The 21,206-nt window shown below is 40.0% G+C and overlaps 4 protein-coding genes and 4 non-coding genes across 10 annotated transcripts; 1 reads left to right on the forward strand and 7 right to left on the reverse strand.

The window, feature by feature from the left end:
• Positions 1-25: 25 nt before the first annotated feature.
• rpl4 (ribosomal protein L4) lies at positions 26-3,936 on the reverse strand. The gene is made up of 10 exons (XM_050073078.1): positions 3,793-3,936; positions 2,894-3,065; positions 2,655-2,761; positions 2,274-2,412; positions 1,870-1,994; positions 1,279-1,408; positions 890-1,046; positions 605-688; positions 244-364; positions 26-153 (listed from the first exon to the last, which is right to left on the reverse strand). Exons 1-10 carry the CDS (start codon positions 3,793-3,795, stop codon positions 82-84), a joined length of 1,110 nt encoding a protein of 369 aa, XP_049929035.1. The 5' UTR covers positions 3,796-3,936; the 3' UTR covers positions 26-81.
• Positions 492-559, reverse strand: LOC126408688 (small nucleolar RNA SNORD18). The gene has a single exon (XR_007571923.1). It is a non-coding gene; the product is annotated as a small nucleolar RNA SNORD18 (small nucleolar RNA).
• LOC126408687 (small nucleolar RNA SNORD18) lies at positions 769-840 on the reverse strand. The gene has a single exon (XR_007571922.1). It is a non-coding gene; the product is annotated as a small nucleolar RNA SNORD18 (small nucleolar RNA).
• On the reverse strand, positions 2,077-2,176 carry LOC126408690 (small nucleolar RNA SNORD16). The gene has a single exon (XR_007571925.1). It is a non-coding gene; the product is annotated as a small nucleolar RNA SNORD16 (small nucleolar RNA).
• Positions 2,476-2,574, reverse strand: LOC126408692 (small nucleolar RNA SNORD16). Its single transcript, XR_007571927.1, has one exon. It is a non-coding gene; the product is annotated as a small nucleolar RNA SNORD16 (small nucleolar RNA).
• Positions 3,937-4,291: 355 nt separating the features above from the next.
• On the forward strand, positions 4,292-9,253 carry zwilch (zwilch kinetochore protein). The gene is made up of 18 exons (XM_050072559.1): positions 4,292-4,476; positions 4,654-4,696; positions 4,795-4,887; positions 5,289-5,425; positions 5,548-5,738; positions 5,866-5,945; positions 6,022-6,177; positions 6,335-6,406; positions 6,488-6,581; positions 6,677-6,729; positions 6,823-6,925; positions 7,025-7,104; positions 7,197-7,353; positions 7,477-7,505; positions 7,589-7,725; positions 7,814-7,909; positions 8,401-8,516; positions 8,968-9,253. The coding sequence occupies exons 1-18, from the start codon at positions 4,427-4,429 to the stop codon at positions 9,054-9,056; spliced, it is 1,776 nt and encodes a 591-aa protein (XP_049928516.1). The 5' UTR covers positions 4,292-4,426; the 3' UTR covers positions 9,057-9,253.
• Positions 9,254-9,271: 18 nt separating this feature from the next.
• lctlb (lactase-like b) lies at positions 9,272-16,209 on the reverse strand. 3 transcript variants are annotated; one of them, XR_007571803.1, is made up of 16 exons: positions 16,024-16,208; positions 14,926-15,112; positions 14,639-14,799; positions 14,440-14,527; positions 14,237-14,346; positions 14,013-14,141; positions 13,539-13,634; positions 13,396-13,450; positions 13,141-13,302; positions 12,131-12,408; positions 11,895-12,021; positions 11,602-11,801; positions 10,945-11,008; positions 10,584-10,657; positions 9,976-10,020; positions 9,692-9,786 (listed from the first exon to the last, which is right to left on the reverse strand). XR_007571803.1 is itself a non-coding variant. In XM_050072561.1 (15 exons), the coding sequence occupies exons 2-15, from the start codon at positions 15,050-15,052 to the stop codon at positions 9,671-9,673; spliced, it is 1,755 nt and encodes a 584-aa protein (XP_049928518.1). In that variant the 5' UTR covers positions 15,053-15,112; positions 16,024-16,209; the 3' UTR covers positions 9,272-9,670. The 3 variants fall into 3 exon arrangements, 2 of the variants coding, with proteins under 2 accessions (XP_049928518.1, XP_049928517.1); XM_050072561.1 differs by lacking the exon at positions 10,584-10,657 and having other exon boundaries at positions 9,272-9,786; positions 14,237-14,343; positions 16,024-16,209; XM_050072560.1 differs by lacking the exon at positions 10,584-10,657 and having other exon boundaries at positions 9,272-9,786.
• Positions 16,210-16,469: 260 nt separating this feature from the next.
• Positions 16,470-19,664, reverse strand: snapc5 (small nuclear RNA activating complex, polypeptide 5). Its single transcript, XM_050072563.1, has 4 exons — positions 19,514-19,664; positions 18,897-19,024; positions 18,720-18,800; positions 16,470-17,091 (listed from the first exon to the last, which is right to left on the reverse strand). The coding sequence occupies exons 2-4, from the start codon at positions 18,984-18,986 to the stop codon at positions 16,888-16,890; spliced, it is 375 nt and encodes a 124-aa protein (XP_049928520.1). The 5' UTR covers positions 18,987-19,024; positions 19,514-19,664; the 3' UTR covers positions 16,470-16,887.
• Positions 19,665-21,206: the final 1,542 nt, after the last annotated feature.

Below are 21,206 nucleotides of genomic sequence, written 5' to 3' on the forward strand. Positions count from 1 at the left end.
TTAAAAAAAGACTGATTAGACTCAATTATTTGAAACAGATGATTTATTTATCACTGAACTCTCATCTGCAAGTATAGAGTTTTATGCCTTGGGTTTGGCAGGTGCACCTCTCTTTCCAGGCTTCTTCTCGGGTTTCAGCATCTTGGCCTTGATCTACGGAGAGAACAAACAAGATATCAGAGTCATAATCAACACAGTAAGTCTATGATTTTTGCTCCCAGCTTGAATTATTTTAATTCTTACCGCAGGGTCATGCTGGAGGATGGCATGACGTCTTGCAGTCTTGGTGTAAGGGTTCAGTATGAGCATTATCCTCAAGTTCTTCAGAGGATTCTTCTTCAGTACTCTGCGGTTGATCTTCTTGCTGTAATGACAATATAACCCAGGCTTAACAAAGGAAACTTCTGCTCAAGTGTATTACAAACTTGAAATGTGTGTTGCTCAGGACTTCCAAACTTCTGCTCAAGTGTATTACAAACTTGAAATGTGTGTTGCTCAGGACTTCCATATAATCAGGATTCAGAAACACGGACCTGAAGTGGGAAAATCATCATAGTTGACCATCTAAAAAAATGTTCAAGAACTCAAAGTGCGCAGTACGTACTTAGGTGCACGAAGTGCTTTCTGGATCTCCTCACTCTTCAGAATCCTGCTCAGGTCTGTGTTGGTCATCTTGTGCATGGGCAGGCTGGAATAAAGAAGGCATTATATAATCAGTTCCTCATGTTGGAGATGATGAATAGTTGACTGATGCGTCTTTTGATGCTCAAACTCAGAACTTCGTTAAATATCACACAGTATCAAAAACACGGACCATGAAGTGGAAGCTCATCACTGATGTGACCAACAGATGTACATGTGCCAGTGTGATTGCTCCTGAAACACTTACTTGTAGCCAACCTTCAGGGAAGCAGGTTTGCGCCAGGTGCCATACAGCTCATCCAGCTTACGGAAAGCACTCTCAGTCCAGATGCAGAAGCGTCCAACATGACCACCAGGAGCGAGCCTCAGGAGGTTCAGTTTGTTCACATTCTGCAGAGTGATGCCTTTAAAACACAATAATCAAACACCCACATGTTGAATTGTCTTGCTTCTTTAAAGAGATTGATTAAAGTTTTTTCAAGTTAAGGATAGCAGTGTTACTACATATTTCCAAGTTTGTAACACGCACTGCACATGCACTTAACATGGTTTAGTATTTAAGATAAACATTTAGCTTATGTTCTCACATCCATTCACCTACGAGTTACGAATTCTATGACTGTACAAACTACACACCTGGGATATTTCTGAAGGCTTTGGTGACACCGGCGTCCTGGTTGTAAATGATGCATGGACCTCTGCGTTGGATCCGTCTGCGATTTCTCATCTTACCCTTACCAGCACGCATGCGCTGAGAGGCGTAGACCTGAGAATGAAGAAGTTTATATTATTCCATCACACCATAAAACAAAGAAACCTGGTAATACCTATAAATATCCTATACATTAGCAATTATCACAGGCAGAGAAACTGTTCCAATTAATCCTACTGAAAGTAACAAGTTTAGTCTGAGGTCTCACTGCTACACTCCATATCATACATATGAATCAGATTAACAGATGCTAGGCATCCCCATGCTTTACTCTGCCTGTGCTGCAGCATTCTCACTTCAGATTCCATCTTTACTTCAGGTGAGTAAAACCTGCTCAAAAGACTTCTCATAGATGCAGGAGGCAATGTATAAAAGGAGCTGTGATTTCGACACTTTCCATACAATACAGATATGAACAAAATCAAACATCCTTAAAGCTAAAATCATCTCTTTCCATTCAATTCCCCAATGGAGTATTAGTCAAGCAACTAGAGAAACTGAAAATGTTAAATTACCTTCTTGATGTCGTTCCAGGCTTTAAGCTTCTTCAGCAGCAGCACTGCCTCCTTGGTCTTCTTGTAGCCCTCGACTTTATCTTCAACCACCAGTGGGACTTCAGGGATTTCCTCAATGCGGTGTCCTATAAGACAAGATTATCGTGTCAGAAGATGTCCACACACAAACTTCTTGTGTCGGTCACAAACTACAATGCTGCCTAACCTTGCTCAGAATTTACTATACATCAATACCTTGTGACAGCTTAAAGACAGCAGGCAACTGTCACTGTTCACAGGATCAGACGCAAATTACACCATCATGGCAAGACAATTATACAGTAGGTTAGAAATGTTAATGAGAATATTTTTAACACTTCACCCATTTTTCTTTGTATTCAGAAAATATAGTTTGTGGAGCTTACCTTTGGACATCACAAGGGCAGGGATGGCAGAGGCAGCCACAGCAGAGCAGATGGCATAGCGCTTCTGGGTTGTGTTGATTCTGCGGTGCCAGCGGCGCCAGGTTTTGGTCGGGGCAAACATGCGACCTCCACGACACATCTAGGCTAAAGTTAAGGAGGTTTGACAACAAATGAAGCAGCATAATTACTTTTACATAATACCTGCTCAGACTCAATGTTCGTCAAGCATCTGTGCCAGCATATGACAGCAGGCATTCTGTCACTGGTCACAGAGTCAGTCGCAAATTACACCATCACTGCAAGTCATTTGTGTCCATTCTAGTTGTTAGAGATTTGTAAAGACAGAAAATATGTAACGCTTCAATTTTGGTCAAAGGATACATTTCCAAAAGCACCCTGGCCAGAGCGGTGAGTACCACCACCTCTCACACGAGGGATACGGGCCACAGCTCTTCCTGTACCCCAGGACTCTGCACTGGTCTGGTGGCCTGAAATAAACAATTACACACCTAAAATTATAAACAATCTAATGCATGACCTCGATCACCATTTTAAATCTATGAAACTATGATAGTAAATTTTGGTCAACATGCCAGGACAAAACAGCAGTATACACTCACCTGCCAGTTCACTGACTGCGTATGGCTGGCGACTGTTCTTGCGCATGTTGGTGTGCACAAAGTTCACAACATCGGGGCGAATTGGAGCCTTGAACACAGCAGGCATGACAATATTCTTGCCTGCGGATTCTCCTTTCTCGGAGTAAACCGAGATCAGGGGGCGGGCACAGGCCTGGGAAGAAAAGCGAACAATTAGCTTAAGGCAGATACATAATGTTGAATTGGAAAAGGTCGTGCATAACGTTACTGTTTAAGGTGAAGTAGCTCTTTCAATTAACCTGTCACAAGAACTAGCCAAAGCATCTCCTGACATGTGCGGTCCAACAAACTGCTAACTACGGTAATATGCGACTAGGCGAAACTGGCATGTCAAATCCAGACGTGCACCTCACACTTAACTGACATAATAGCAGCTGAGACTGCTCATTAACTTTGCGTATATGGACAAAGTCACCGAGAAATCTGCGACCGTTGGTGTTAGCTTAGCTCGATTATGCTAACCTAAATTAGCAAGCTACTCTACGTTACATTGTCCACCGATGTAAATAACGTTTAGGCTGTTGGGAGCATAAATACACTCGAATGCCACGAGAAGTATCTACACCGAGAAAAATATAGTTGCCATGTAATTATGTGACACTTCCTAACTACTTGTCACTGGTCTGCCACTGAGGCGACAACCACACGTGTAACTGGGTTGAACTACTGAAGCTGCTCGTCCAAAATGGCTCCTCGTGTTAGCTTAGCTAGCCGGGAGCATTTCAACTCACTGCTGTTTTCAACCTGAATTTAAGCCTTCCACAGACTAAGAATACAGCCTACTTTGATAAGAACACACAGCGAGATACATCTCATGTATTACACCGTATGTTTATAGCAATCTAAGTGTAATTTCTCACCATTTTCGGTATTTAGTTTTCGGCTCGCCGGGAACCACGCTCCTCACACTATGGCGGCCACAGTAAAAAGGAAGTCGGTAACTCACCCTAAATGCTTTATGCATCCGCCTTGACGGATATCACTTCCGCCGAGATATTATTTTCCACAATTGTTTTACTAACAGCAAAGAAACACAGATGATGAAATGTGTATGACTGTAAACAATAATTTCTTTAGCATTTTCAAACATTTTCTCACGGCTAAACAAATACACCCTGAAGTTGATTGCTACAGCTGGGACTATTTCTTTACGCCATGTTGGCGCAGGATGAACGCAAAGGCCGAACTATTTTCTTCGAAACATTTTTTGTATATAATATATTATTTATTTATTTATTTGCATTTCCTAGTTTATATGTGGTGTTATTATATATGCACTTTGCTGAATTAATTAAATAATTTCTGATTTGTAAAACTTGCTCAAGTGATGACCTATAACCTCGTGACGTCATCGCCAGAGTGAGCGCGCGACCGTCAAAATATCAACAGTAGCAGCCCAAGCTTTACCACAACAGTTGTAAACTTGGTTAACTTCTCTTTTATTTTCTCCATGTTCTTCGCACTGTAATAGGTGGTCTTTACTATAATTGTGCAATGGGCTCCAAGGTGATATCGAGTGCTAAGGAGTTTTATAATATTCTTCGGTGAGTTTACTTTTTATTAATTACTTAGCTCTGTTAGCTAACGTCAGACGAACGCTAAGCAGTAGATGAGATGTCAGCCGTTAGCATATTCTCACTATTTGATTGCTTCGGTAACCACTAACTGCTTATCTTGAAAGTAAGGTTAATTTCTGTGTGTTCTGTGTCGTTTGATCAAAGGTCTCTTCAAAATGAGGAAAGCAACGGTCCATGTACATATGAGGTCCTATATTCAATTTACCTAAAGCACAATCTATTGCAATGTGGTGTCTGTATCTATGTCATAGTAAAGATGTTGTTACACTGTCTGATTGGTTTCAGGAGGACATCCAGATTTTAAAGATGAATGGAGACAAAATCCCTGTGCTGAACATGTACTGTGGGAACCAGCCGGTCTTCATCTGTGAAAAAGCTGTGAGTAATCTTAATGCTGTGACTCACTGAATATATTCACTGTGTCTGCAAGCCCTGGACAAATATCACTGTGTTATATTGGAATTTAGTTACAGGTAAATGAACATCTGTTTGCATTGTAGTCTATGGTATGGTTTATTGTGCATGATTCTCATGCTTAGGATTTTTTTGACAGTCTAATGTTGCTATTATATGGTGCACATTGAGTTTAACAGCTTAATTTGGATTCAGTCCACTTGCCCTGAATTTCAGTTCAGTTTCGATGATGATGTATGATAACCATGCACCATTTAAGAACAAGTGATATAACACAAAATACCTGCGGATACCTTTTTTTCCTGTGCAATTACATCTTGCTAATGTTCACCACTGAACCATGCTGTTATTTCTTCTTTAACAAGGTTCCAAAAATAAATGAACCTGATGATCAACCAATGACTGAGACATCAAACTGCACTGACGATGATGCTGATGATGATGTTGCCAGTGCTCTCCAGACAGAATTGGGACCACAGCCGCTCACAATCATGAAAGCAAGGTGACCAATGCTGAGAGGTTTAACACTTGATCCAAATGAAACAAGTGCAAGTAGGACTGTATAACTGGTATATTTAATACACTGTAGATGACAATCACAATGTTTTCTTTGTTGTTTTACAGGCAGCTGCTGTCTTGGTACACATTATCTCACAATACTAATGTGTCAGCTGCGGACAACAACCCTGCCTTACATCCTCTGTGGGTGCGATGTGACATGTCTGATCCAGGTAGAACAACCTGGTTTGGAGCTGAAACAGTCTGCGTGGGCAATAAAGTGTCTGGTGTCAAATTATACTCTGTTACCTGCAAAGGTATAGTTGCAATGGTTCATATCTGTTTGAATAATCTATTATCAGTGTGGAGTATTTGTTTTTAATCAAGTCCTGTGCGGTTTTGATGTTTCTGGCATTTGTTTTACTCCAGCTTAAATTGTTTCAGGCTCAACTGTGGACAAAAAATCTCTCATAACCTTGGATGAGCTTAAACAAGAGCACAAGAAAAGGCACCCTCCATCCGCAGTAAGTTAGTGTGCATCCTTTCTTGTAACTCAGTTTGAGTAAATGTTCATTCACTCACATTTGTCAATGCCTCCAGATGGCCATTAAAGGCAGTGCCAGGTTCAGCTTGTTTGGCTCCAGTGTTGTTGAAAACACCATGATTGAGTCACAGAGTAGTGTGACAGTGGATATCAAGTGGAGCCATGTGGAGAGTGTTCTTGAGACCCCACCCCTGTCCTCTACAGCAACGCTGGTAAGCATCAGTACTTCACACTCAAAACATACTTGACCATAATCACTCATTTTTTATATTGTATTAAGTTGAATTATAATGTAGTAATACCATTAACAATACAGAATAAAGTTGTACATTTTGTGCACTTGATTTGTTTATCTCTGTTCACATGCAGAATATCAAAGTTTCCAGCGGGGACATGAGGAGCCCAATGTATGAGATGTACAGGGAGCTAGAGTTTCTTCAGGTTTGTGTCACACAATAATCTGAGAAAAATGTATCAGTACACAAATAAACATCTAAATATATCCGATTTCTGTCATTTCAGACTCTTGCTGATGGTTTGAGAACTGGTGAGACTGAATGGATGGAACCTTTGGAAAGCACATCAGCTGTAAATCTGACCAAGGCCCTCCTAGAAGGTAGCTGCTTTGTTAAATCAATGCACCTTCACTATAATTTAATTCTAACAGTTAAGAAGATTATTTTCTTTATTTTATTTTTTATCTTCTTTCAGAGCTTCAGGGCACTGCAAAGACACAACAGGACCAGGCTGCAAAAATAGCTGAGGTATGATAGTGCTAAAATCAACTGACTTTTCCCAAATTCATTCATTTTAGAATAAACATTGTAGCTTTCTTGCCTTTTCATCTCCTCTTAAAGGCCACAAAGTCGAAGACCGAGACTGACACTCCCATTTTCAACTCTTTCTTGGAACGAGGCGATTTAGATTTTGTGGAGCAGCTGTGGGTTCGGATGAGAAAAAGCGAGTCAATTCCTCTATTAAGGAAACTAGGTTTCACTTGATTTAGTGTTACAAACAAACAGTGACAACCGTTCTCCTCCATTTTGTTTTTCATTACAGGTGTGACTTCATATCAAGATATTGGAGACTGCCTGAAACTGGTCACGGAAGCCCTAAGATACGGTGATATCAAACCCTGGGTATGAGATAATGCAGCTTCTGAAAACTGTTTATTACTAAGGAAATATTGAAGGTTGTTGGGTGTTAAGATTTTTTGTTTCATTTCACCCAGATTCACAGAGATAGCAGCAGCTCCCTCAGCAAGCTCATCCTGCAGTCCTACCACAAGCAGATTGATCATGTGTCTCTCACAGGTGTCACACCTGTCCACATGCTGCTAGAGATGGGTCTGGACAAGATGAGGAAGGATTACATTAACTACCTCATAGGTAACCTCTTACTTACCACTGCAAATTTCTTTGTTCTTTACATATGATTCAAAGCTTTACAGTAATATGTAACCGCACTGCAGATGAATCCTTAAGCATAAACTTTGCTTCTTTTTTCCTCAGGTGAAGAATTGACAACTCTAAATCATCTGGTAAGCTCAAGATTATTTTACTGACAACAATTTTCGAATTACTGTGGACAAAATAGTCTAAGTTTGAATATGTTTCTCTGTAGTGTTACTACCTGAGCACCGAGGTTGATCTGCAGGAGCAAGTGATCCGACTCAGAAAATTGCACCATCTGCTGGAAATAATTGTGACCTGCAGTACTTTCCTGGGTTTGCCCTACGACCGGCTCTTCCTCCTCACACAGTAAATCAGTTTTCCAATGACGTGTTCATGCACAAAATGTATTTTCCTATAGACGACATTAAAGTATACAATTTAATTTCTCCCATAGATCGTGTTTGCAGCACTACAAAACATATCCGTATGATGAGGAGCATGAATTCAAACTGCAAGTCAAACCTGCGCTGATCAGCCATTTCTACCAGAAGTAAGGAGGACAAGCCTTTGCACACACACTACTTCATTATATCTAAAGAAAATTGTAAATGAAGTGGGACTTTTGCCTTTATATTCATGTTTCAACAGAAAGTAGGTATTTTTTTCATCCTCAAAACTGTCAAAAAAGTGAGCAAGATAGGAGAAAGGTAGTGGGGGCCATTTTGTATCTTGCATCAGGTATGAATTTAAAAACTTGCATGAATCGTTTTAAAGGAGCAGGTTAACTGTATTCAGGTGTATTCATGAGGTTTGTTGTACTGAATATTGCAAGAAACACATTTTCTCCCATGTTGTTTTCTAATGTCTGCCCGAAACACAGCTGCAGTGATTCACCCACTGTGTCCTATGGTTTTGATGCATTTGCAACAGAATTTAGAGCTGCCCTCATGTGATCAGATCGCTTGATATACACTAAAGTGCTAACTCTAAGTTTTAACAGGGGCCATTCTCTCATTCCTTATGTGTGTGTTTGTTCCACAGGGAGCACCCAGTAGTGTGGGGGGCTGAGGTATCCAGCGGCCACGGCCCTCGTGAGGTCAGGACATCTGTACAGCTCAGTGACAGACCACTGGTGGATCATGTCATCTTTGACACAGGTAATCTTTATGCACCACCTAAAAATATAGTGCATACATGGATATTCCTAAAAAAAAAAAATATATATATATATATATATATACCCAAACATCACTTGTGACCCACGAGAAGGGTGTGGTGGTGTATTTATCTGCAGAGACTCTGCTCTCTGCCTGTATTTTCTTATTTGGCTGTGTTTGGGACGTTCCTGGGCCCAGCATGCAGGTAAGGTCAGGATGTTATAAAAAGGTAGCAACCAGGTGCCAGACCGTAAGCAGCACGCATCCAAGAGGAAGCTACGGAAATCAAAGACACATCACTGAAAAAAAACAAACGCCACTCTGGTGTTGGCTTTCACTTTTGCTGGCAATACTGTTCACAAAGAGTAACTGACAATTCCTGCATAGTATATCTTTAAAAGTAGTCCCAGTAAAGTACAAACATTTTTTTCTTTAACTGTCCCATCTTTAGATTACCCAAATGAAACCGTGAACGGGGACAGTGAGGATCCCGCCTTCTTCTCCACCAAGGTGTGCTGCAGTCTCGTCAACTTTGCGTAAATTCATACAGAGCGCAACTAAACAACAAAGGAGATGTTCATTGTCTTTTAATATTCTCCCCTGCAATTAACACATTTTAAAATGCCAGAAGAAATAGCCAAATGAGCTTATACTGCACCACAAAGTGTCTGTTTCTGTTAATATACTGTATTTTTGTCAAGTGATTTAAATAAATAACTTTCAGTCCTTTGAATATATGTTGTGTGACACTGTCATGTGTTTTTTAATTGCATCTTTATTATCACATTTGCTGATTTTTTTCATGTTCAGTATAGCGATTGAAAGAAATTTTGCTTAACAACTCAAAACACAAAGTACAATAGATCACAAGGGCTGTTTGCAATGGTAATATTCCACAGCAATGTCGTAATAATAAAATCCAACATGTTGTAGGGCTATCCACACAGTTTGAGTGTCTGGTGCTAAATTCATTATTAAAAGGCTAAACCAATGTTTTTACAGCAAACACTGTCTGCACATCAAATGAATGAAGTCACTAATCTTGAAATTCAGATTAAATAGCGTATTTATGCTCACACACGATCCTTTAAAGAAATGATGCACTTATAGGTAGTGTGTGTGTTGATGTTTGTGACTGTAAACATGCACACTGTCTAGTTCCGCCTCCGCAGCAGGAACATAAGGAAGACGGCACTGAGCAAAATAGAGAGCGTGCACACAGTGGGAACAACGATCTCAGTTACCATCTCCATGTGGCTGGTCAAAGGGTCTGCAAAGCACACACACACACACACACACACACACACACATTAACAACTCACTAGCATTAATATGTAGTTCACACACTGCTTACGAAGCGAGTGATAATGCTTAAGCACAGCACTCAAAGGGTTAATAATTTCCCCCTAAATCAAATCATCCTGCATCTGATTTATAGTGAGCATGAGTGATTCCTTACCATGTATAAGTCTTAGAATATTGGCAGCAGTACTCCGCTGTTCCTCTAATAAAGAAAGAGAAAGTACTCAGAGTTGATTAACGACACTTTAACCCTTTGAGAACTGCATGCAGCTACTGGGGAATATTTCAGAAAGCAGCATTTGGATTGTCATAGGCAGATAACTTTGATAAATCAAATTTGAAATGTGATTACTTGTCATCAGCTGACATGGCTGAGTCAAGCTCTTTAATCTTATGTTGAGATTTTGTTTGTCTTAATTTAATTCCAATATATAAAACAGTTTCACTGATGTTATCTGGTTAAATTTATAATCCTGCTTTATGAAATACCCCGTGGGCACAGATAAGCTTTATGCTCACTGAGTTTTTGTCAAAGCTGCTGTGAAATCAAAAGGGCTGCTCTTGTTTGCAAATTAGATTTAAGCACACTCGTAAAACTTCAAATAAATAACGACGTATTTGCACACTGTATACAGGGAGTACAAGCTTCAGAGGCATGTCTTAGTATTAAACTGCAGAGGCTTCATTCTGTTAGTTGCGTGTAAAACAGCACACTCACACAGCAATAACAATTTTAAAAAAACAAAATTAATTGAAGACATATACCCTCAAGTTCTAAACTTCATCATGCACTGGCCAAACCTTTGGCATTTCTGCATGTTCCTTGGATTTTCTTCTAGCTGGAGGGGCAAACAAAAAAGATATCTCAGATATTCTGTTAGAGATTGTGTTACTAATGTTTAATAATTCCATCATTCTCATTCAGCTAATAATTTTTCCATGTGTTTTCTGAGGTGCAGCAACACACATTCAAGTCAAATTATAAATCTTGATCTCATTTGCATTTAAAAACTGTTGGCAAGTTTTTTTTAATATTCAGCTCAGAATCTTTGTTTGTTTACCCCAGCTAGTTGTTCACCTCTGATCACTGATAAAACATGGTCAGGGATGCTCTAGATGAACTGACCTGCAGCTAGGAGCTGGTTGCTGGAGGAACAGGTCTCAATAGCCTTCCTCCTCCAGTTCTCAACCTGTGGGGGGTTACAATGTAATCGCATATCATCACCAAAATGGATTTTGTGGCATAACAGAGCATTAACTAAAAAATTTTATGTTAATGTTAAAGAGCAGTGATACTCAACTTGTGGCCCGTGGACCAAATCTGGCCCACACTAGGGTGCTGGGAGGCCTTTTTTGCCAATTCACAATGAAAATAACTGATTCACACTGGGATTTTTCTTGTATTATGATTGTAAATTAGGGGCCAGAGTGCATAAAAAGCATCAAAATGCAGCTTATTTATCCAAGAAAAAAGTGCTAAGCTAAGCCCCGAATGTCCCTCCAGAGTACATCTGACTGCCAGGGTGCTGAGTGGTTTTGCCTTGTGGGTGAGGACAGAAAATGCTGAAAGTCTGAAAGCAGCAGTTCATTTATTAGCCTATTTATACTGATAAATATTATCAATATTTCTTTATTAACTTTCCCCTGGCTTCCTGTCATTTTGCAAAGTGGTCCCTGGACAATAGCAAGATGAGTATCCCTGTTTTAGAGTCATATATCTGAAACATTTGTCTGAAATGGGATCCGAGGCAGGACTTTGCAGTAACCACCTTGTGTCTCTTACCTCTCTCTGATTGGGGAACCCATTGGAGCTGATGACGCGTTTGTAAAACTGAACGGAGGCTTTGGGATAGCGAGGCTTGTTCTTGTTCCTGAAGTCCACATAGTACAAGCCAAACCTCTCAGAATAGCCTTCGTCCCACTCAAACTTGTCCAGCAGCGACCATGCAGTGTAGCCCTTCACATTGACTCCATCTTTGATAGCTGAGTGAAACCACAGAGAGTGAGCTGGGTTGGATTTTAAATAAATCTGCTCCAACTTACCAAACACAAATATAAATGTACGAGCTCATTCACCTTTCAGCATCTCATTGATGTAGTCTTTATAATACTGTATCCTCCAGTCGTCACACAGCTCTGTGCACAACATCTTTTCAGAGACTCCGTTCTCAGTCACATAAATCATCGGGTTTCCGTACTGAGTCTAGATGAGAAACAAATCAATATGTAATAAGTTGCAATTATATAGTTTCAGGTTCAGCACAAATGTCAACAAGCCTGTTCTGCATCATTAACTATACGCCATAGGTCACCTTGACGAAATTGAGCAGGCGTCTGAAACCCCAAGGCACGGCGTAGAGCCACTCAGACCCAGGGTCAGGCCACCGTGGGTCAACCAGCTCAGCCAGGTCACGGTCAGTGAAGTAGCTGCTGGTGCTACGACCTGATGGGTTGTTCTTTTGGGTGATGTAGCGGGTGGTGAAGTGGCCGACGCCGAGGAAGTCACACGTCCCCTTGATGTAGCTCTTCTCTTGGGGGGAAAATGTTGGCAGGCGAGACGTCCCGAGGCCCTGCTGGACACTCTTCCTTCCTGCACACAGTTACAAATAGTGATTAGTTCATTCCCAATGACTAATATTACTTTAGGATTAACTGTTTCTAATTTAAAGACCCCCTACGATGAAAATCAAGTTTTTAGTCATCAATATGTCTGTATGTTGGTTTTTTTATATGCTACAAGACATACTGTATGAGTGAAATAAGCAGCCAACACCACTGCTGATAATTTCTTCCTTAAAACTGCAGTTAACCAATGTCAATCTCAAAAACACGGATTTAAAGAACCAGGGTTTCATACCTCACATACCTAAGGAACCAATCCTGTCAACTTTTGGGGTGGGGGTTTCCATACCATTAGCATAGCGCTACAGCAAAAAGAGGGGTACATCAGAGGAAAAACCAGGTGTAGTTACGTATTGGTATTTGCAAGTTTCACTTTCGCTTCAACTCGTAAGAGCCGATGATTGAAAACAAAGTTTATCCAACATTAGCAACACATTATCGGCTGTTTTATAACCTAGTCAAACCAAAGGCTCATGTTATCTATTAGCAAGCGCAGCTGCTAGGGGCACTTGTAGCAGGCGCTGTATGTAGGGCACCAATGCCGGAACAGGCACCAACACAGGCCAATATGATCATCATCAATCATAATTATATATATTACATTAACTCTTCCAGTTAAGGCCCTCTCGGACACAACATGGTGTGAGTGATGACCAGTGTCGAAGGTGAGCAGGTACGCTCAAGAGGAACTTTAACTCACCAATGAAGTCTTTCATCACTTGAGGGTAGTCTCCATGAAAGATGGGTGTAGCAAACCAGCCCAGGTAGAACTGGACGTATCTCTCAGCTGCTTCGATGTCTTTCTGGTTGCTGATATCCACCGGCTCGCCCCAGTCTCCAGACAGAGAGATGCCAACCAGACCTGCAGGTGTGAACAGCAGCTCACAACATTAAGACAGACAGGACTGTTGATGAGAAAATATTGAACAAAGTCACTTTCAAGAGTTTAGTTTACCTTTTTGTTTCGCCCTCCATTGTGTATCATAAGTGTGCCAAACTTTGGCATGGGCCTAAAAAAAAGATTAATGTATTTACATTTCAGTTTAAAGTAGTACATTAATTGCTAAGTGTTTTTAATAGCTGAATGCATTCTCCTACCTTGATGATGTGATGTGCAGCTCTGTACGCTCCTGTTCCTCTCAGCTTCAGTCCAGGAGCATGCTCACCAGTCTCATAACCTTCAACTGCGACAGACTGAAGCAGGTGAGCAGATTACGGAGTATGAGTGAGACAGCAGTACTTTTACAAACATGTAGATGCATATTAATCCATGCTCTATGACAGTGGTGGAAGAAGCACTTAGAGTCTTAAGTAAAAGTACTAATACTATGTTGTAAAAAATACTACTTAATTATGTACAGGTATATAAGTGTTTTAAGTAATATTTACTTTAAGTATGAAGAGTAAAAGTATTCATTGTGCAGTAAAATGTTACCTGTTGGTGTTTTACTATTGTATCTGATTGTGTATCAGGTTGTCCTGGCACAACAACACATCTCTAAAAACTCAGAAAAACAACCCTGTTCTCAGCTTTGTGACAATGCATTTTCGAGCTGATGATTTTGAACCTACCCATGGATTGTTGAATGTCATCCAGTACTTGACTCGGTTGCCAAATCTTTCAAAGCACAGGTTAGCAAACTCATTGAAGTGATTGACCATGCTTATGTTCTGCCATCCACCATATTTCTCTTGCAAGACCTGGAAAAGGAAACAGTACGGTACCTTGTTAAATAAGAAAAGTGCTGTAATGCAAAAGGCTGAAGTTAGGGATTATAAGGATTTTGGATACTGACCTGTGGGAGATCCCAGTGATACAAAGTGACGACAGGGGTGATCTTGCTCTCCAGCAGATGGTCAATCAGTTCATCATAGTACTGTATTCCTTTTTCATTTATATGGTCTGCTGCAAATGGTATTAAAGTGTCAATAATTCCTCAGCTTTAGCATTCAACAGTCTAATCATAGTTCAGTTGCTCAGTTCAGTTCAGTTACTCACACTTTATGCCAGTGGGGATGAGTCTAGGCCAGGATATGGAGAAGCGATAGTGGTTAAGCTTCAGCTCCTTCATCAGGGCAACATCATCCTGTACACACACACACACACACAGTGGAGTGAAATATTTACATTTAGAGATTCTTTTGCCCCACTTTATTCTCTCCATATCCCTCAGACACACCACACCTGATCACCCCACCTTGACTTTGTGGTAGCCCTCACAAGAGGAGTCTCCGGTGTCATTATATTGGATTTTGCCTTTCTTATGACTGAACACGTCCCAGATGCTCAGTCCTTTTCCATCTTTGTCCCAGGCTCCTTCTGTTTGATAGGCTGAACTGCCGGCACCCCACGAAAATCCTAATGATTACAAAATTGACAACAACCAGATGACCGGCTCTTACAGGAGGGATAATGTCACCAATTACTGAATCATTAAAATGCACCGCCTCTGTCCCACTGAAGAAAAGACCAAGTTGTGTTTACCAGCTGGAAAAGTGCCATAATAGAAGGAGCCGTGGTCGTTCTTTGTCCAGTCGAAGTCCTCAGCCGAAGACAGACACAGCACCAACACAAACACATGACACACACTGAATGCACAGCGGGGCAGCATGGTAGTTCTGAGCCTGCAGCACAGTCACTGTCTGGTTCTGCTCCAGTCCCTCACTGACGGCTACACACAGGGGAGAACCATTCAGCATCACCTCTTAATCACAATAATCCGGTTATATCTAAAACATATAAACACATGCTTGCACTCCTGTTTTCTAAAGAAAAAAAATTGTCGAAAATTAAAAAACAAACAAAAATGATAAGTATAATCACGATAAACGTTCATCAAACAGTCTGAAAGCATCCAACGCGATGGACTATGGGGGGTCCCGCATCCCTAATGCAGAGCCAAATACCCCTTTTCAAACTCAATGGAGTGTGAACTCATCTTGCTGAGGCACACAGATCCCATACAAAAGATGGTTTCACCTCTGTAAGCAAAGTTAATGTCAGAGAGGTTGATATATTTACAGTGCACAATCACATGACAGTGGATGATAAACCTGTTCACACATATGGACTAAATGTGGGTACTGGAGCTTTCATAACATCATCATTTGATAATTACAAGGACATTATTGATATGTTACACTGCCATGGTTAGAGTCCAGCTTTGAGTTCTTACAACTCTCAAAAAATAAACAATTTTCTTTGTAGATAATTGCAATTTCAGATTTTTAGTTGCATCATATCACGCTCCGGTCTTATGGTGTAATACGCCTGCAATCAGTGTGACACATGAGCTTTACCATAATGCAAAATTTAAGACATTGCACCATGATAACTTCATGGATTTTACATCAGAAATATATTAAAAGCTTAGACTTAAAACCTAAAAAAAATCTAAAGCTCCTGCAATTGTGAATTCTATTTACAGCACACATTCCTGTTTACATTTGTTTTTGTTTCCCACATGTAATTCCTCACTTTTTGTCTCAGTATTCCTTCATCACAAAATCTATAAGCATCACTCCATAAAATCTGATTTACAATTGCAAATATACCAAATAAAACATCCAGTTAACTGCCTACCTTATGAGGAATTCATTTGCAGCAGGTGTGTGTGCTTAGCCCTGGGTAAATGGGAGCCTCTCCTGGAACAGCAGACCACGTAGAAAGCTGTATATATCTATCGGTGCACTCTCTATTGTACGGTGCCTGTTGTAGCACCACCCTTCTCCAGAGCTGTCCCTGCTGTCAGTGTGAAAGCTGGCCTTATTGTCAAGCTCACTGTATTGTTTTAGCTGTTTAGAAAATGCTGAATGGTTTGCTGGTGGAAAGTGTTTGCACTGCATTACCCATTTGCCTGGGTCAGGTTAGGACAATTTTACATATGTTTTACCTTAATTGAAAATAAGATTTATCCTCTTATTGCACATAATTAACCATTCATTATATTTGAAAAACATTTCTGTATGTTGGGAAGGATGTTGACACAAAGTATGAGTGTAGGCTACATTGTAAAAATCAGTCAGATGAACCTATGCAAAACATTTTATTTTGTGCTTACAATTACCATCTCTTACACAACGCATACACACTATTTTCTTATATGGCCCAGCCATACATTTTAATGCTAATCCTCAAAATGCACAATATGTCTAGTAAGCTATAAGCACCTAATAACACTGTCTTACTGCATTTCAGTGAGACATTTCTCACAAAATTTGACACGAGTTCTAACATGGTGTGCTGTGGATGACATGCCTTAAATCAGGCAAAGAGGAGAGTGTACTGTTAGCACCACACACCATTAAACTGTAACTGTTACTCACTCCATCCAAATAAATTAAACTTCAAAAGTGATAAACAGGTGAACAAATAAACAGACGTCCGTTTACGCATGGTTCTTCTTCAGTGGTGCAAACACTAAAGCTCCGTGAAATACTGAGAATCTCAGTAATCATCCTCCTCCTCGTCCTCCTCAGGCACAAACCCAAGCTCATTATCATCCTGTTCTTCATCATCATCTTCTTCTTCTTCTTCCTCATCATCTTCCGCCTCCTCCTCCTCCTCCTCTTCCATGTCAAAATCTACAGCAGCATTCAGTAGCAGTTTGGTTCGGTTGATCTCGCTCTCATCATCGAGGTTGATATGAACCTGAAACAAAGAAGAAAGAAAAAAGAAAAACATAAAACCTGTTAACACAAATGAATGTCAAACTGAGTGTGCAAGACAAAATGAGAACAGGAGAAAAACTGTAAAACACTTTTTTTGCAGGTAAATTTCATAGTTATTTAACATTACTCTGGGCCCTGTTGTATTTTAATGACAAAAAAAAAAAAAAGTTGGAGTCAACACCTAGCTGGAGACACATTATTATCTCTTCACACAGTTTGGTAAAGTGCAGCAAAAAAAAAAAAAATAAAAAATCTAGCTACACCTGCGAGTGTTATAAAGTCATGTTGGGAAAATGATTCTCAGCCATCTAAAATGACACCCTTGGTTTGTCCATATCTCTTTATTCATGCTGAATAGAATGCTAGTGTATAGTGCATTAGCAGTAGAAAGGAGAGGTGTTTCTAATTCAGAGGTATAATAGTTGTCTGGACAAGACAAATAAAACCATCTATAAAATTATCACTGTGGTAAACAAAGTATAATTCGATTATTTATGAAGCAATTTGTTCAAACAAGCCTCCCGAGAAGGCTGTTTTTGAGTAAAATGAAGCACTGACAAACAAAAACAGTCCTAAAATGTTTTACTCCGTGCCTTTAGGTGTACTGTAATATTGTGATTATTCAACAGGTGTAATGAGACAGACGGGTCATTGACACATTCTCTTTGGACATGTCGGAAGCTGTTTTCTTATTGAAAGAGTATTTTTGAATGTTTTTCTAAAGCCTTTGAGAAGACCTGGGAACCCAGCCCACTAGTTGCTGTTTAAGGAGCCACGAGTGTATTACTTGCAGTAGACAAGTACGAATCTCAGGCTATAGCGTATGGTATGGCAGTAGCAAGAAAACTTATCTTACTTTTGTGGACATCTGACAGCGCACCAACGTATGTTATGTGGATAAGAGAGCTGATGAATGTCCTGCACTTAGAAAGGTTGCGGTTCTCTAACAAGAACAAGATTCAAATATTTAGCAGAATTTGGAGCCCTGTCCTAGAATTTCTAAAAGACAGCTAGTGGTGGTTTAACTATCTGTCCTCTATTGCTGTGTACATGTAAAGTTGAAATCCTGGGCTTTATTTTATTATTATTTTCTATATCTGCTTTAGATGATAACCATGGCTGAGCTGTTCATGTGACGTGCTGAGTGTTTGTTTTGTGAGGGAGGGGGGAGGGGGGTTTGAGGTGCTATGTACATTTCAGAAATATTTTTCTATGCTAAATGCTTGATGTGTGTTTACTCTGGAACCAAAAAGCAATAAAAATATATTTTGAAAAAAAAAAATTGTGATTATTCTCCACAAATTAAGGGATTAGAATAAACCCAGTGAATGATGATTATTTGGCTGTGTATATTGTAGTTGTACTGTATGTAAACTGGGGTTTTAAAGTACTCCGATTACGCACATAAATATATTTACCAGTATCCTGTCTTAAAGGTATTACGCAGAGCAACCATCTGCGTGGGTGTAAATGTAATCAGTAAGGTTATGCAGGCCTGCAAACTGTAACACCCCAGTAAGATGGAACAGTTGGATAGTAGCGGTGACAACAACAATATGACATTTAGCAGGGTTGTCCCCTGATGTTCTCTCTGGTACAGTGACTAACCTCATTTTCTGGGGTAGAGCGTTGGGAGGCTCCTTCTTCTGTTTGAGCACTAATGATGGATTTCAAGGCCCCTTCTTCAAACTGAAACACAGAGTGAACACATGGCATATAAACCACAGGTATCACAAACATAGACACAAACCTCAATATACTCACTCTGCGGATTATCTCACTCACCTTCAGCCTGTTCAGCTGGTCTTGTAGCATGACTTTGATTTTGAGGAGAGTCTCCTCTTCCTTCTTCAACTCCTGCAGACGGCTGTGCATCTTTACTGGTACTGCTGCAGTCAGACCATTCCTAAACACTGAAAGGGAAGACATCAGTGGTCAGAGATGCAGTATCATGCCTGATTTTATGTTGATTACAAAGGGGTAAATTTAGGGGTGGCAACTTTTCTAACCTGTCAAGTCTTATAAGTATGTAAGACCATACTGAATGGAATATAATGGGGAAATCTGGCTAGTTAGCTGGTTCTTTCTGATCCTGTTCCAGTCATTGAGATTTCATTTAAAAATATTACAATTCATGAACTCTGTTTACCAGCTTCCAGACAATGTAGTCGGCTAAAATTAAGTATTTTAAAGTGCAATATAATAGCGCTTCTACCACATTTATTTACGAGTAGATCGGCGTTTAATCTCCACAGAGACAGATGATGTCAAATTCAAAAACTGGCAAAGACACTGTACTGTTGCTGCTAGCTACGGAAAACAATGTGGCTAAATAGCGGTGCCCCAAAATTATACTTTCTCCCCGACACATGCAGGAATAAACCCCAGTTTGAGACTATTACCTTTGTTTATAAATTCTGCCTACAGCTCCATAATAGGGTCGAAATCGGTGAGAAATAAAATAACGGGCTCCCGACAGCTTTTGTTTTTAATACTGATAGCCTAGCTGTTATGCTACATGTATAGCTACTAGCTAAAGTTTGGTTCCTGTGGTTGTGCGGTCATATCCGGTTTGGTGTTGCTTTAAAGCTATCGGAAATTTTATACTTTCGTCTCAGGAACGAACGGTGTGTCAAATAGGTCTATCAGAGCAGAGGTCTTCTAGTGACGGCGACTTACTTGAAACCTGTGATTCAACAATAACCATTAATACCAACGTTATTAATAGTTGTTGTCAGTGAACAGTAAAAGCCAGTTGCTGTTAAAAGGTCCGAAAGTTTTTACGAACCTGTTGCCAGAAAATGTATTCAAAAGAAATGGCTTCACACATCACAGAATTTAAAGAACAATATATGTATTGTACTTCGCTGTTAATCTAATATTTAATTACAGTCGAAGATAACTCACAACTGGCATAACTATCCCTTGTTTTCCGAAAATCCGACCTCATGAGAAGCACCTAAAGGCATCATTCGTAGTGAAGGAACGTTGACTCTGGCGGCATCTCGTGGTCAAATAACGGTAATGGCCGCTTTGCTTTTTCGGGTTAAAAGTAAGATTGTTTGATAATTATTTGAACAGAATGTGGTTATTAGACGGTAAGAAAACTTAGCTTTGTTTTAGAAGAGTCACGTAGTTAAATAAATACTTATTAAAAGACCACAGCAATTCTATTGTAAGTTACTCTTAGTGGTACCCTGCTGTCATTTGACCAGGTGTACATTTGTTAGCTAGCCGGGCTAATTAACGTTAACGTGAATTAATGCAGCTATTTCTTTCTGGTCGGTTATCAATGGCCGTCCTCCTTTCCAAAGAAAGGTTTGAAGTGGCAGGTGTCAACTTTACAGCAGTAGGAAGCCTAATTTGTAACAAATGTAGTTCACGGTGTTAGTCTCCCCCATAAAACATAAGGGTCACACTATTGGAAGGCAAATAGGCCTTAAAAGCGAGGCCTGTTTGCTACTTCACCAGACTGTATGCTGGCTGTAACTGAGCTAATATGCAAGGTGTAAATTTGCCTTTCATGCTGGCGTGACTCCAGATAGTGGCTTTAATTTGTGTTTGGTAAGACTAAAAATGAATGACACTCACACAATAAAAGTAAGCAAACATATTTTGATGACAAGCAAACAGATTTATAGCAATATCTGTTAGAGTTTTTATGCATTTTCATGCATGATAAGGAAGGGTAGTTTTCATGCTACAGAAAAATCTACAGTTTTCATGCTTGCTCAGTGTTACGATGATGGAGCAGCTTTTCATGTTTATTCAAGTATCTGATCTGCCCCATAAGCAAATATTCAGCAGCCATGCATATTGCCTAGAAAGCATAGATCCCCCCAAAGTACACTAAAAGGAGGCATGGAGTGTAGATAACGAATCCAGTGAAAACTTAAATAAATCACAGATGGAACTCATTGATGTGAACAAGATCTGAAACTGCTCTTAATCAGTCTTCAAAAAATGTTAGAAGAGCCCATTAGGTTCTTTATAGGATTCCTTGACTAACTCCATCCAGATGTGTGCATTGATAATCACAGCAGGCAGGCACGACTGGAGTCTAACAATGGAGCCCAGCCAAAAAGAGAGACATAC

This window comes from Epinephelus moara, chromosome 20 (genome assembly GCF_006386435.1).
Source record: "Epinephelus moara isolate mb chromosome 20, YSFRI_EMoa_1.0, whole genome shotgun sequence".
NCBI lineage: Eukaryota > Metazoa > Chordata > Actinopteri > Perciformes > Serranidae > Epinephelus > Epinephelus moara.